We start from the raw sequence: 16,555 nt of genomic DNA on the forward strand, positions 1-16,555 counted from the left end.
AGTGTTGGTTCACAGTCTGGCGCATATTTGTAACAGTCTTAAAGTTGTTTATACGGCCACCCTCAGTGTGACCTGTATGGCTGTTGACCAAGCTTGCATTGTGTCTAAAAGCCACATATATCATGTGACGAGGCCGGCACGCTGTTTCTACGTCCCCAATATTGTTGTCCAGGTGGGAATCGGGAGAAATTTGGGAGAATGGTTGCCCCTTGTGATTTTCGTCAGGGGCACTGAAATTTGGGAGTCTCCTTGGAAAATCAGGGGGGGTTTGGGGGGAAGGGGTTAGCAAGTATGAGTATTAGCGGTGAATGCGGTCTTACAGCGACACCGCCGCTGTATAATTCCGGCGGGCCAGCTCTAATGTTAATTTGATTTTGCCTCAAGGGCCAAAAGAAAATGGGCCAGAGTTTGACACCCATGTATTAGATGTATCAGATTGTATTTTTTATTTTATTTTTACCCTCTGCGTTCATATTTCGCCGTTTGTTGCATTTTGCTTGATTATAAAATTTTGATTGAAATTGGGTGTGACGTTCATATGTTGTCAATATTCATCCATCCATTTTTCTACCGCTTATTCCCTTTGGAGTGGCGGGGGGCACTGGTGCTTATCTCAGCAACAATACAATTGGGCGGAAGGCGGGGTACACCCTGGTCAAGTCGCCACTTCACCGCAGTTGTCAATATTCAGTGTTTTATCATTTATAGTTAACATTGTAAATCCTACATTCTTTATTTTCATTCAGTAAAAACATTTAAAAATTCCATTCCGATTTTTAAGGCGGTCTGTGCATAACGTTTTTAGACGTTATCGTGAGGTTTTATATCCGTGTTCCTAAAAATCCAGACACATTTTTTTTCTCTAAATTTGCCCCCCCTTCAGTCCAAAATAATTAAAAGAAGGCTCCACTTACCAAAATGTGCTAGCTCGATGCTAAACGTCATTGGAAATGCCGTAAATATACCGCTGGTTGGTAATAAAAACTTCCACATTTGGTAATCAAAACTATAAATACCGTATTTAATACAAGTAACGTATTTCCTTGAATTGCCGCCGGGGCGCCAATTAATTTAAAACCTCGTCTCACTCCGGCGCATACCAAAGTAATGCGGTAAATTTAGGCCTGCGCTTATAAATTTGAGTGTGATGTAAGGATCCAATCATGAAAAGCACATTTGATAAAAAAAACATTATTAATGGTCTTACCTTTACTTATAAATGAAGTCCATGCGCAGCTCCTTCTGAACAAAAGCATCGATAACTTGTTTATAGAAGTCTTCCTTATCTTTCTTCAGTTTTAAAAGTCTCCCTGTCTCGATGGAGATCTTCCTTTATTACCTCCTGCTTCGATTGAAAGTCCAGTTTAGAAAACGGTTTTATTTTAGATATGTAATCCTCCATGTTAAAATTGCAAGCAAGAGGAAAAAATAACGATCGCTGCTCACTCTTGCTGCTTGTTGTCACTTCTTCTGGAGCCAAGTAGTCGCAAGACGGATCACTAGCGCCCTCTAACACCAGGAGGCTGGAGTCATTTAATGACTCATATTTGACACACGCAGCTACGGTATATTAATAAAACATAGCTGCTTACTGTTCTTTTTAGCATATTCATTAGCCTGGACCTTAAATCCTACTGAGTAGCTATTAATCTTTTTCTCTTTTTGCGATTTCAAATGATTGAAATCAGCCTCCTCCATTTTGAAAATGATGACAGGTGAAGTGTCACTCGTGACGTGACGAGTTTGACCCGGTGGAAATTCTAGGCATATGCTAATTATTTGGCGAAACGAGTTTGACTCGGAGTTAATCCTGAGCCGGCGGTAATGCAAAGCATGCGCTAATTATTTTGCGAAACGAGTTTGATGCGGAAAAGGGTGGAGTGCCATCTCCAGGTTGGGGAGGAGACCCTGCCCCAAGTGGAGGAGTTCAAGTACCTAGGAGTCTTGTTCACGAGTGAGGGAAGAGTGGATGGTGAGATCGACAGGCGGATCGGTGCGGCGTCTTCAGTAATGCGGACGTTGTATCAATCCGTTGTGGTGAAGAAGGAGCTGAGCCGGAAGGCAAAGCTCTCAATTTACCAGTCGATCTACGTTCCCACCCTCACCTATGGTCATGAGCTTTGGGTCATGACCGAAAGGATAAGATCACGGGTACAAGCGGCCGAAATGAGTTTGGGGCTCTCCCTTAGAGATAGGGTGAGAAGCTCTGCCATCCGGGAGGAACTCAAAGTAAAGCCGCTGCTCCTCCACATCGAGAGGAGCCAGATGAGGTGGTTCGGGCATCTGGTCACGATGCCACCCGAAGGCCTCCCTAGGGCACGGCCAACCGGTAGGAGGCCACGGGGAAGACCCAGGACACGTTGGGAAGACTATGTCTCCCGGCTGGCCCGGGAACGCCTCGGGATCCCCCGGGAAGAGCTAGACGAAGTGGCTGGGGAAAGGGAAGTCTGGGTTTCCCTGCTTCGGCTGTTGCCCCCGCGACCCGACCTCGGATAAGCGGAAGAAGATGGATGGATGGAGTTTGATCCGGCAGTAATTTTAGGCAGGCGCATACTATATACCCGGCGGCAATTCAAGGAAATACGGTATGTGTAATATCTGGAGTCAGGTATCTTACGTCCCTGCGTTCTTACATTTTGACACGCTCTTTCCTAACCGTCCCTTGAGCTTTTTGCGAGATAATTCCCCATTAGTCGCAGTTTGCAGTTTGTTTTACTTTAACTCCTGGTCGTCTTATCCCCGGGTACGACTGTTTTTGACGTTGCAGCTCATGCTTCATTTTGTTGAATTGCAGTAATTGTGATCTGCCTGTCTCTCTCAAAGACCACCACAAGCCAGGCCATCTTCCGTCTGCAGTCAGGAGTGTGCCAGCTCTTCAGAGAGACCCTCACCAAAAAGGGTTTTGTGGAGATTCAGACACCTAAAATCATATCAGGTTAGAAACAAACACACACACACACACACACACACACAGTAAAGTTCCATCCATGGGAAATCTGTGACATGATTTTTTATTTTTTTTTTTCATTCCACCGTTCAGTTTCAAACTTTTTTTTACTCACATATCTGAGTCACCACTTGACAGTTAGGTGTGAGTTCCTATATGAGCTGTCAATTTTGAAACGTCTCATGTTGAGGAGAAGCCAAACTTGTCATTTATAAACCGAAAAATACCACCAAAAAAAGTAAGACTCAGGAGAGTCGCAGCATCGTTACTTTTGGTCCTCAATCAACAGGAATCAATTTCAGTGTGTACTAATTTCACATCTGTCTCTTTGAAGTTTACATTCGCAGGGACATTCAGTATGTATTAACAGTATCAATTTAAAATGATTATTATGTCATATTTCTGCTGGCTTTAGTTTACATGGCTGTACTGTATCCGCCGTAGATTGAGAGTCAGGCTGGACATCCATCCATCCATTTTTCTACCGCTTTTTCCCTTCAGGGTCGCGGAGGCTAGAGGCTATCTCAGCAACAATCGGGCGGAAGGCGGTGTATACCCTGGACAAGTCGCCACTTATCGCAGTCGGGGTGGACAATTGTATCAAAAATAATAATAATTGATTGATCCTAAAATCACGATTATTCATTCATTTGAAAACATGAATATTTGTTATATCACCAAAACCAAATAATTTAATATCAGTACTGTATTTTACGGACTATAAGGCGCACTTAAATTTTTTTTTTTTGTCCAAAACTCAACAGTGCGCCTAATGTACGGACTACTTCTGGTTTTGCTTACCCACCTCGAAGCAATTTTATTTGGTGCATGGTGTAATAATTGTGACCAGGAGATGGCAGTCCAACATAAGAGATATGTGAGGACTGCACTATGATGGCAATATGACTCAAGTAAATAACAACAAAATTGTATACGTTTCATTGAAAATGTAGAACTTCACGCACGGCGCTCAGAATTCTATGTAAAGGTTTTAGTACGACTTTGGTAAGCTATGAAGCCGCACCGCTTGATTGATTGTACTGTGCTTCAACATAGGAGTATTATTATGGTGTGTGTACAAGGTAAGACGCATTATCTGGCGTTTTGTTTCACAATATTATGCAAAAGTAACTTTTCTTACCTTCTGGTACCTGCTGATCTGTATTTGGGCTCTGCATAAATCCTGAAAAATTGCGTGCGCCCGCCTTTGTAGTCCGTACCGACACCGTAGTCGATAAGCTTCTACTTTTTCTCTATGTCCTTGTTATAGGACATTCATCCTCAGCTGTTGCCATTTCTAATATAAGTGAGTTTACATTATTCACCCAAGGAACTTTAGTTATGAGAGAGTTCTGGTCGGACGGTTTTTCACGGGACACATTCGATGACGTGGAGAAAACTTAAATAAGACTGCCCACAAAACGGCGCATTGGAAAGCGACTGTCAGAAAGATCTGTAAAACATCATCGATGCAACATTTTGACCAAAGAACCACCATTACATGTTATGTAGACCACAAGGATTTGTTTTTAATTTCGAAAAAAATATATAATATTATGACTCCTTCAATGCACCCTATAAACCGGTGCCTTATATATGAAATAAGATCAAAAAAAGACCATTCATCGGCGTTGCGCCTTATAATCCGATGAGCGCTATGGTCCGGAATTCCGTTATGGTTTGTAGCCTGCAGCTAGCTTGACCAATGCTAACAGACTACTTACTAAATGCTACATATGTAGCAAAACAACACGAGCTTTGATTCAAACGTGCCAGTCTGAAAATGCTGGGTGACAGCGTTAAAAGTGATGTTTGCTCGTCTCATTTCTTAGCTCACTATAATCCCAGATCCTTGGCTTTGCTCGTGCTAGAAATGAGGAGAAAAAAACTCTTACGAAATCAATTTTTTGCCCCCTGATGCGATCATGCGAATGATTGTGGCAGTTAGATGTCGCTCGCGTCATGTTTTTGAACTTCCTCAAGAAAAGAACACAAGTTGTGTAAACAGGCTATTTAGACGCCCATAAACCCCACAGTGCTTGCATTTACTACGTCACCCGGCATGACCCTACAGCAAACCTCAGCAAAACAAAGCCCGTTGAGCTTTTCAATCTGGCGAGATATTTTTACAAGAACGTTGTAAACCCACCTTTTTAGCACAGCTTTTATCTAATTTCTCTGCCTTCTTGTTTTTAAATGCACTACATGCCTATCTGTTTTATCCAGTGCTTTCATGTTTTTATTTCTATTTATCCGTTTGTTTTATCTAGTGTTTTTCATGTTTATATTTCTATTTTAATTTTCTATTATATATTCTAACTTTCTATTTTTATTTTTTCAATTTTTTTTTTTTACTTTGTAGCACTTTGAGATTTTAACAAATGTAAAGTGTGTTACAAATGTAATCCATCCATCCATCCATTTCCTACCGCTTTCTCCCTTACGGGATCGCGGGGGGCGCTGGCGCCTATCTCAGCTACAATCGGGCGGAAGGCGGGGTACACCCTGGACAAGTCGCCACCTTATCGCAGGGCCCATTATTATTATTATTATTAAGTTCTAAAGCTTAGTAATATATCAAATGTATCAGATTGTAGGTGGGTTTTTTCACCCTTCGTGTTCATATTTGCCGGTTCCTTTATTTTTGTTGCATTTTGTTTAATTGTAAAATATGTTGATGGAAAGGGGGTGTGACATTCATATTGTGTCAATATTCAGTGTTTTATCGTTCGTAGGTAATGTTGTAAATCTCACATTCTTTATTTTCATGTACATTCTAGGTGTTTCATTGAGTAAAATAAATAAAAAATTCTATCCCATTTTTTTAAGGCGGTCTGTCATAAAGTTTTTAGCATTCGATCAGACATTATGGTGAGGTTGTGACGACCGGGTCGCATGATGATGCGGGGTTCGTTCTCCCAGGTCGCAGGCGGACTTCGGACCTAGCGGGCAGGCAGGAAATGATTTAGTTTGGAAAAGAAATCAAGACGGGAACAAACAAAAACGTGCTCATAGCACGGAAGGCAAAAAACCAACGGGGCTAGCCTGGGAGCTAGCAGGAATGGAAACTGTCGTCGACTGTTGCATAAAGCAAATTAGGAAGCCACACTGACTGATGGGAAAAGGCTGGAATAAATAGTGCTGTGATTAGTGCTCGTGAAACAGGTGAGCGCCCTGAAGACCAATCAGAGACAGGTGCAAACAATAAGCACCCATGGAAACAGAAAACAAACCCAGGGGTGCACAAAAACAGGAACTGAGGGAGTCCAAAAAAAACCCAACAGAACATGATCCGGGCAGCAGGTCATAACAGAGGTTTTGTATTAGTGTTCCTAAAAATTAGATATACCGGCCCCCAGACACATTTTTTTTCTCTAAATTTGGCCCCAGAGTCAAAATAATTGCCCAGGGTTGCCCGACAGGTTACAAATGTGAAGGGGAGTTCCATTTATCCATCCATTTATCCACCACTTGTCCCTTTTGGGATCGCGGGGGGTGGTGGAGCCTATCTCAGCTGCATTCGGGTGGAAGGCGGGGTATACCCCGGACAAGTTGCCACCTCATCGCAGGGCCAACACAGATAGACAGACAACATTCACACACTAGGGACCATATCTTTGGAAGTGGGAGGGGCCTATCCCCAGGTGCATGTCTTTGGAGGTGGGAGGGGCCTATCCCCAGGTGCATGTCTTTGGAGGTGGGAGGGGCGTATCCCCAGGTGCATGTCTTTGGAGGTGGGAGGGGCCTATCCCCAGGTGCATGTTTTTGGAGGTGGGAGGGGCCTATCCCCAGGTGCATGTCTTTGGAGGTGGGAGGGGCGTATCCCCAGGTGCATGTCTTTGGAGGTGGGAGGGGCGTATCCCCAGGTGCATGCCTTTGGAGGTGGGAGGGGCCTATCCCCAGGTGCATGTCTTTGGAGGTGGGAGGGGCTTTACCCCAGGTGCATGTCTTTGGAGGTGGGAGGGGCTTAACCCCAGGTACATGTCTTTGGAGGTGGGGGGGGCCTATTCCCAGGTGCATGTCTTTGGAGATTGGAGGGGCCTATTCCCAGGTGCATGTCTTTGGAGGTGGGAGGGGCTTAACCCCAGGTGCATGTCTTTGGAGGTGGGAGGGGCTTAACCCCAGGTGCATGTCTTTGGAGGTGGGAGGGGCCTATCCCCAGGTGAATGTCTTTGGAGGTGGGAGGGGCTTAACCCCAGGTGCATGTCTTTGGAGGTGGGAGGGGCCTATCCCCAGGTGCATGTCATTGTAGATGGGAGGAAGCCGGAGTACCCGGGGGGAACCCAGGCAGTCACGGGGAGAACATGCAAACTCCACACAGGAAGATCCCGAGCCCAGGATTGAACCCAGGACTACTCAGGACCTTCGTATTGTGAGGCACATGCACCAACCCCTGTCCCACCGTGCTGCCCGTGAAGGAGAGTGTTTAATGTTCAAATATCCTGTATTCCCTTGACTTTTCACCGACCACACTGTCATTTCCCGCGCACACATGACTAGAGAAGCGTGCAAGACTTTCACTTCTTCATTTCTCCGCGAGCCTATGAAAGTGACTGCGCTCGGCGCCCTCAAAATTCAAAAACTGGCGCTTATTTTCATATGTTTACGCAACAACTGAAGCCGCAGAGTGTACTTGTTGCAGAAACCACATCCTCCCGTGTTCTGCAACACCCAGGACACGTACAGTCGGCAGTTTGACAGCATAAACCTCACATCAGTGTTACGTAAGCCAGGCTTGTCTTGTCACATTGGTCCATTTGACTTGGAAATTCAGTGTGGATCCGAAGCACCCAACTGCCGTTACATTCCCCCCTGAAATATAGACATTGTTTTGAAAAGTGAAAGTCGTCCCTGACTGATATGTTGTCTTTGTCCAACTCTAGCTGCCAGCGAAGGCGGAGCCAACGTCTTTACCGTGTCTTACTTCAAGACCAGTGCCTACCTGGCCCAGTCCCCCCAGCTGTACAAGCAGATGTGCATCTGTGCGGACTTCGACAAGGTCTTCTGTGTGGGTCCAGGTAAAAAAACAAACAAAGAAAAAAAGTTACACAACAGTGTATAGTAGCAATGATATTCAAATGGCCAAATCAGGCCCAGCAATGGCAACATCTTGGCCCTCGAGTTCAGTAAAAAAAAACTGGGAGACAAACATTTTTGCAGAAAATTCTTAAAAAACACTTTGATTGATTGATTGATTGAAACTTTTATTAGTAGATTGCACAGTTCAGTACATATTTCATACAACTGACCACTAAATGGCAACACCCGAATAAGTTTTTCAACTTGTTTAAGTCGGGGTCCACGTTAATCAATTCCATCCATCCATTTTCTACCGCTTATTCCCTTTCGGGGTCGCGGGGGGCGCTGGCGCCTATCTCAGCTACAATCGGGCGGAAGGCGGGGTACACCCTGGACAAGTCGCCACCTCATCGCAGGGCCAACACAGATAGACAGACAACATTCACACACTAGGGGCCATTTAGTGTTGCCAATCAACCTATCCCCAGGTGCATGTCTTTGGAAGTGGGAGGAAGCCGGAGTACCCGGAGGGAACCCACGCATTCACGGGGAGAACATGCAAACTCCACACAGAAAGATCCTCAGCCTGGAATTGAACCCAGGACTGCAGGACCTTCGTATTGTGAGGCAGACGCACTAACCCCTCTGCCACCGTGAAGCTCCGTTAATCAATTCATGGTACAAAAATATACTATCAACATAATACAGTCATCACACAAGTTAATCATCATAGTATGTACATTGATTTATTTACATTATTTATTTACTTCTTTTTTTTATTTACTTGTAAACTTCTGCAGCATTACTTTGAGTTACCAGGAATATTCCCCATGCAAAATGAATGGGGAATATACACACTTGTACACTCCCAACAGGTATAAAAGTAAGTGCATCTCTATATTCCTTCAAAATCGCTCTAAAACAACACCTCCAGGCAACTTCAACACTTTACTAATACCCTCCTCCATTCACATCCCATCTCCCCGGATTATAAACAACTCAAATGTACTTCTAATGTATATACTTGTTCTTATGCTATGTGAACTCACTATGTTCTCTGCTGGCTGTACATATCCTACTAAATAAGACCTACACTGTTTCAATGTCCACATTTCTCTGTTGATGCAATTGTTGACTGAAGTACTGATATCAACCAAAGCTCCTCATCCCACCCCCCGGATTGTAAATAATGTAAATAATTCAATGTATATACTTTGATGATTAACTTGTGTGATGACTGTATTATGTTGATAGTATATATTTGTACCATGAATTGATTAACGTGGACCCCGACTTAAACAAGTTGAAAAACTTATTCGGGTGTTACCATTTAGTGGTCAATTGTACGGAATATGTACTGAACTGTGCAATCTACTAATAAAAGTATCAAACAATCAATCAATCAATCAAGCATTTCTCAATGGATTTGAAGGTTCCAAAGACAAAATTCTCCTTGCTCTTGTTACTCCAGTGCTTACATTAGCATGCTACATTTTTCAGCAAATTTTGCACTGTTTTTGCTTACTGTATTTTTCGGATTATAAGTCGCCGTTTTTTTTCACAGTTTTGCCTGAATTATGAACACATTACCGAAAAATATCAAATAATATTATTTGGGGACGGCGTGGCGCGGTTGGGACAGTGGCCGTGCGCAACCCGAGGGTCCCTGGTTCAAATCCCACCTAGTACCAACTTTGTCACGTCCGTTGTGTCCTGAGCAAGACACTTCACCTTTGCTCCTGCTGGTTGGCGCCTTGCATGGCAGCTCCCTCCATCAGTGTGTGAATGTGTGTGTGAATGGGTAAATGTGGAAGTAGTGTCAAAGCGCTTTGAGTACCGTGAAGGTAGAAAAGCGCTATACAAGTACAACCCATCCATCCATCCATCCATTTCCTACCGCTTATTCCCTTTCGGGGTCGCGGGGGGCGCTGGCGCCTATCTCAGCTACAATCGGGCGGAAGGCAGGGTACACCCTGGACAAGTCGCCACCTCATCGCAGGGCCAACACAGATAGACAGGGATAGGTTGATTGGCAACACTAAATTGGCCCTAGTGTGTGAATGTGAGTGTGAATGTTGTCTGTCTACAACCCATTTATCATTATTTATTTATTCAGTACCAACCTTGTCACGTCCGTTGTGTCCTGAGCACGACACTTCACCCTTGCTCCTGATGGGTGCTGGTTAGCGCCTTGCATGGCAGCTCCCTCCATCAGTGCGTGAATGTGCGTGTGAATGGGTAAATGTGGAAGTAGTGTCAAAGCACTTTGAGTACCTTGAAGGTAGAAAAGCGCTATACAAGTACAACCCATTTACCATATATATATATATATATATATATATATATATATATATATATATATATATATATATATATATATATATATGTATTTGAAAGTAAATTCTAGCTATAAATATACTACTCCCTCTCCCCCTAACAAACTTCTACACACACCGTATTTGCCGCTTTCCCACCAAGCAGAGGTAGGCAACCCAGAACGTTGAAAGAGCCATTTTGGACCCAAATAACACAAAGCTGCCAAGCGCCATTCATATAAAACTCGCGGGCCTCAATAACATTAAACTTACATATTAAGGTGGGGGCCGCAAAATAACGTCGGCCGCATGTCTGAGACCCCTGCTTTAAAGTCATCGCCGATTCTAAAGCCTCAATGTAGTTTCCCGCCATAGATCAGTGCTTTGTCGACAGACTTACTGTGAAGCCCTCTGAGAGAAGATCTCATGTATGGTCTGGAGCAGTCTTGTCAGTTTTATTATTCAGGGGTCAGCCGTGATTCTGGACTGAAAGTGTGCACACAAATTTATAGAAGTTTTATTATATAAATGGTGAGCTCTTGCCTTATTTGTGCAAATAAAGCTTTTGACTCAGACGTGGGAAAGCATTTGTTGACGTTTCACCCACGCCTTACAATTCTCCTGATGTTTAACGGCAATTAGTCGGCTAATTATGTTTGGCAGCTGATGATTACCGTTGTGGTCGCAGTCATGTCATTCATCATAAACGTGCCTGCCAATCATCAGGAAGTTTGGGAGGTCAATACAAACAACACCTTTACGTTGTAAACTCATTTACATATGCTTTGAATCCCCCAATAGAATGCCCTAGAAATAAATTTTTTGTATCCAAGATTTTGCATTGGAAGTACATTTTAAATTACTTTGGGTGTACTTGGCTTCCCTTATGTAATATATATTCATACTGACCTCGTTCCGTCCCTCTGGGGGAGTCCCGATCCGATATTGGTATCGGCCCCTTATCAGCAAAAAAAACAAGTATGAGATTTTATCGACTTGCATGTACAATTTCCAGTATAAGATGTGATACAGCGTTGACTTGTGCAAACATAAATGTCCTCCAAAAGCACAAAGCAGAGGTAAACACGGGCGGCTATAAGCTACTACGAATGAGCAGATACACAACCACTAAGCATACAATAGCACACAAGCTAGACATAAGTAACAAGTGTTCTTTACCGTACACAATTGCAATCTAAAACACCAAATGTGTCAATACAAATAATTCAATCAAATTAATTACGGTATTTTCTAGACTATAAAGCACACTGGTTAATGAGCAGCACCCACAAAATTTCAGGAAAAACGCTATCCCCCATATATTAGCCGCACAGGACCATAAGTTATTTACACAGAAAGATTTTGTAAATGTTTATTTACATAACCTAATTGTTTCCAAACGGTGCTTGTCGCACGGCTGTAAAACGGCGGATCAAACAAAACCAAAGTCATCGCCATTGACGCACTAGCTTCAGAAGCTAGCTCTCCAATCAGCTAAACAGACTCAATAACTCCAAGGTGACGTTTTAGTGAATTTACAAAACTGTAACAATACAAAAAGAATGCGATTGTAGCTTATTGTTAACACGGACATTTGTAAAGGTGTTAGCATATCAGCTAATGCGAACTGACATAACGATAGCACGTTCAAATATGCATGAAAACACTCCTTCTGATATCGCACATGGAACGCTTCAGTAAGTATGAATAGTTTTAGGTACATTGTAAAACCTACGAAAATTGCTTGGAGTGATGAAGGAAGAAACCATTTGAGTAAAAACGCTATGGATAGGTAGAAGAAGGAATGGCACTTCTACTTATCAGAATGGCACTACAGCACCTGTTGTGAGTGAACTCGTCCAAAATATGGATTAGATTTTTTTTTATAACTATTTGCATAATGATAATCAGCGAAGAAAACATCCAAAATGTAGTCGCACTGTTTTATTAGCTGCAGAGTTCAAAGCGTAGGAAAAAAGTTGCAGCTTATAACCCGGAATTTACAGTACTTGTCATTATCATTATTTGCACTTATGAAAACAACTTTATTATTTCCATTTAGGCTATTTGTGTTTCACATTTAAAATCACTGTTTTTGGCCCATTTTCTACATCGACACCATTTCAGTTTTCAGGGCCGAGGACTCCAACACCCACCGTCACCTCACCGAGTTTGTGGGTCTGGATATTGAGATGGCCTTCAATTACCACTACCACGAGGTGATCGACTCCATAACCGACACCATGGTTCAGATCTTCAAGGGGCTGAGAGACAAGTCAGTGTTACCTCACTCGGGTGTGGTTTGGAGTTGTAACGTCTAACAAGACTGAATAAAAGTTATTTAAGATCTGTGATGTACATTCTGGTTCTGTGAGGACGTATACAAATCTTGACAGGATCCTTGTAGGAAACATTTTGTATTGTCGTTGGGCTGTCAAAAATTAGTTAACTAAGGCGAATAATCACAGAGAAATATTGCATTTATCATGTATTAGACGTTGATTTAAGTCAATTCATAGTTTAATAAATGAAAACGAACTCGATAACTTTGCCAGCCTGGATAAATTCCATGTGCATGCCTTGTTTCAGCAAAGACATTTGTACTATGTGCACATAAACGGTAATACTAATAACTATAAGACACTTGACGGTTATTCTTACCGTATTAAATTAAAATGATCAAAAAAGCTAACTAAAAAAATTTAACTAGTTTAAATGCTAACATGAAAACAAGAGGCATTAACGTCTTTCCCCGATTTAATTGTGTATAAAGTACAGATGTCCGATCATGGCTTTTTTGCCGATATTCCGGTATTGTCTAGCTGTTAATTACCGATTCTGATATCAACCAATACCGATATATACATTTGTGGAATTAACACATTTTTATGCTTAATTTTGTTGTGATGCCCCGCTGGATGCATTAAACAATGTAACAAGGTTTTTCAAAATAAATCAACTCAATTCATGGAAGAAAAATGCCAACATGGCACTGCCGTATTTATTATTGAAGTCACAAAGTGCATTATTTTTTTTAACATGCCTCAAAAACAGCAGCTTGGAATTTGGGACATGCTCTTGCTGAGAGAGCATGAGGTGGTTGAGGTGGGGGGGTAGTGGGGGGCATATATTGTAGCGTCCTGGAAGATTTAGTGCTGGGTATTTGTTCTGTTGTGTTTATGTTGTGTTACGGTGCGGATGTTCTCCCGAAATGTTTTTGTCATTCTTGTTTGGTGTGGGTTCACAGTGTGGCGCATATTTGTAACAGTGTGAAAGTTGTTTATACGGCCACCCTCAGTGTGACCTGTATGGCTGTTGACCAAGTATGCTTGCATTCACTTGTGTGTGTAAAAAGCCGTAGATATTATGTGATTGGGCCGGTACGCAAAGGCAGGGCCTATAAGGTTTATTGGCGCTCTGTACTTCTCCTTACATCCGTGTACCATTCCGTACATCGGCGTTTTTATAAAGTCATCCATTTTACTTTTTCGAAACCGATACGGATCATTTCCGGTATTACCTTTTTAAAGCATTTATCGGCCGATATTATTGGACATCTCTAGTATAAACACATTACCGTCAAAACAACTAAGATACAGTGTTTACACCAAACATAAAAGTGAGCGGTATTTACTCCACAGGGTCCGGTTAAACAACCGGGAGGTGTGTTCTACAGAAAGTGAACTCGCAAATGCAATTCTAATCGTGATTATTTTGGTCACAATAACATTAATTAACCATTTTTTTATTATTTTGGTTGTGTATATTTGAGGGTCCCCACTCCTCATGAACATATTTTTTTGTTTTTGGTTGTGATTTTTTTAGTGCAACATACAGTGGTTATTTTATTTTTATTGTTTGTTTTATGCAAGATGGATATTGAAAAATATACATTTCAATTGCAATGTTTAAGTACACGAGAAATATAAGTTTATTATATAGTCATTTATTTCAGCTCCAAAGGGATCCATATCACAGAAGAAAAACACAACGATAACAATTATTTAATTATTATATATTATTATTAGAGATATTGGATAATATCGGACTGCCGATATTATCGGCCGATAAATGCTCTAAAATGTAATATGGGAAATTATCGGTATCGGTTTCAAAAAGTAAAATGTATGACTTTTTAAAACGCTGCTGTGTATACAGACGTAAGGAGAAGTAGAGAGCGCCAATAAACCTTTAAGGCACTGCCTTTGTGTGTCGGCCCAATCACATAATATCTACAGCTTTTCACTCATACAAGTGAATGCAAGTCATACTGGGTCAACTGCCATACAGGTCACACTGAGGGTGGCCGTATAAACAACTTTAACAGTGTTACAAATATGCGCCACACTGTGAACCCACACCAAGCAAGACTGACAAACACATTTCGGGACAACAGCCGCGCCGTAACACAAAATAAACACAACAGAACAAATACTCAGAAACCCTTGCAGCACTTAACTCTTCCAGGACTCTACAATATACACCCCCCGTCACCCCCTCCCCCCACCTAAACCTCCTCATGCTCTCTCAGGAAGAGCATGTCCCAAATACCAAGCTGCTGTTTTGAGGCATGTTATAAAAAAATAATGCACTTTGTGACTTCAGTAATAAATGTGGCAGTGCCATGTTGGCATTTTTTTTCCATAACTTGAGTTGATTTATTTTGGAAAACCTTGTTACATTGTTTAAGGCATCACAACAAATGCATAATGATGTGTTCATTCCAAGACTATATATATCAGTATCGGTTGATATCGGAATCGGTAATTAAGAGTTGGACAATATCGGAATATCGGCAGAAAAGCCATTATTGGACATCTCTAATTATTATTATTACAGCAGCGGTTCATTTGACCCCAAAATAATGTTGACAATTATTTTGTTTATTGACAATCATTTTTAGGTCATTATATCGTCCAGCAAAATTTATCTGACAAAATATTTTTGTTATTATTTTTTTAATATTAATTTTAATTATGCAGGCGAGTGATAACCTGTGATTAATCATGATTGATACCGTCCAAAAGTGTGATTAATCCGATGGAAAAAGATGAATAATTTGACGGCACTAATTGTTATATTGTATTTGTTGATGGCACAAATACTTGAGATGTTCCATGTGGTTTCAGTGCCTCCTAGTGGCGGAGTTCAGTAACGTGGAAGAAATTGGCAATAAATAAAAAAAACACGTTTGCTCATTTAGAGATCTGTTTTGTGCTGTTCCAGCTGAACTGACTGCTAAGTGGACTGTTTTTTTTTTTTTTTGGGTTGTGTAACCTTATCTGCCTGTTTGTATCAGCTTCCAGACTGAGATCCAGACCGTGAACAAGCAGTTCCCCAGCGAGCCCTTCAAGTTCCTGGAGCCCACTCTGAGGCTGGAGTACAGCGAGGCACTGGCCATGTTGCGTGAGGCCGGGGTGGAGATGGGTGACGAGGAAGACCTGAGGTCAGAAATAGTCAAACGTCACTCTGCTTGTGTCACATGACATCCAAACACAGTCATTATGCTAAGGGATTCTTAACAAAGACGTTTTTTTTAAATGACTGATTATTTTAGTACTTAGACGTATAGTAGTACTATTTTTATATATTTGTTTTATCCTTGATTATTTGACCATTTTTAACATTAGCTTTATTTTATGTGTAATTATTCACTATTTGTGTGCAATTTCTTTCTATAATCTGGTTTACAGTTGCTAATAGTTTACACCACATGTCGCCAAACTAAAGCCTGTAGGACGGATCCAGCCCACCAAATAAAAATAAATAGATATCTATATCTATATCTATCCATCTATCTATCTATCTATCTATCTATCTATCTATCTATCTATCTATCTATCTATCTATCTATCTATCTATCTATCTATCCATCTCGATAGATAGATGGATAGATATATATATACATATATATTTATAGATATATGTATATGTATATTTTATAGATCTAGATATATACATATATAGATATGTATACATGTATGTATATACCCATATGTGTGTGTGTATATATATAATATATATATAAATATATATGTATGTATGTATGTGTATGTATATATATTAATGTATATATATGTGTATGTATGTACAGTATATGTATATATATGTATATATTTATTTATATATATATGTATGTATATCATATATATATGTGTATGTATATGTGTATATATGTATTTGTATTTATATATATGTATTCGTATATTAATATATATTTTGTATATGTATGTATGTTTGTGTATATATATGTATATGTATATATATATATATA

General features: G+C 41.1%; 1 protein-coding gene across 1 annotated transcript in view; it reads left to right on the forward strand.

Annotated features, from left to right (window-relative positions):
• dars1 (aspartyl-tRNA synthetase 1) overlaps positions 1-16,555 on the forward strand; it is a 107,136-nt gene that overhangs the window by 83,031 nt on the left and 7,550 nt on the right. Inside the window, exons 10-13 of the mRNA XM_061918322.1 lie at positions 2,824-2,935; positions 7,831-7,965; positions 12,409-12,556; positions 15,581-15,727. Coding sequence (XP_061774306.1) covers positions 2,824-2,935; positions 7,831-7,965; positions 12,409-12,556; positions 15,581-15,727 — 542 coding nt within the window. The remainder of the gene's footprint in view (positions 1-2,823; positions 2,936-7,830; positions 7,966-12,408; positions 12,557-15,580; positions 15,728-16,555) is intronic.

Source organism: Nerophis ophidion, linkage group LG13 (assembly GCF_033978795.1).
Source record: "Nerophis ophidion isolate RoL-2023_Sa linkage group LG13, RoL_Noph_v1.0, whole genome shotgun sequence".
Taxonomy (NCBI): domain Eukaryota; kingdom Metazoa; phylum Chordata; class Actinopteri; order Syngnathiformes; family Syngnathidae; genus Nerophis; species Nerophis ophidion.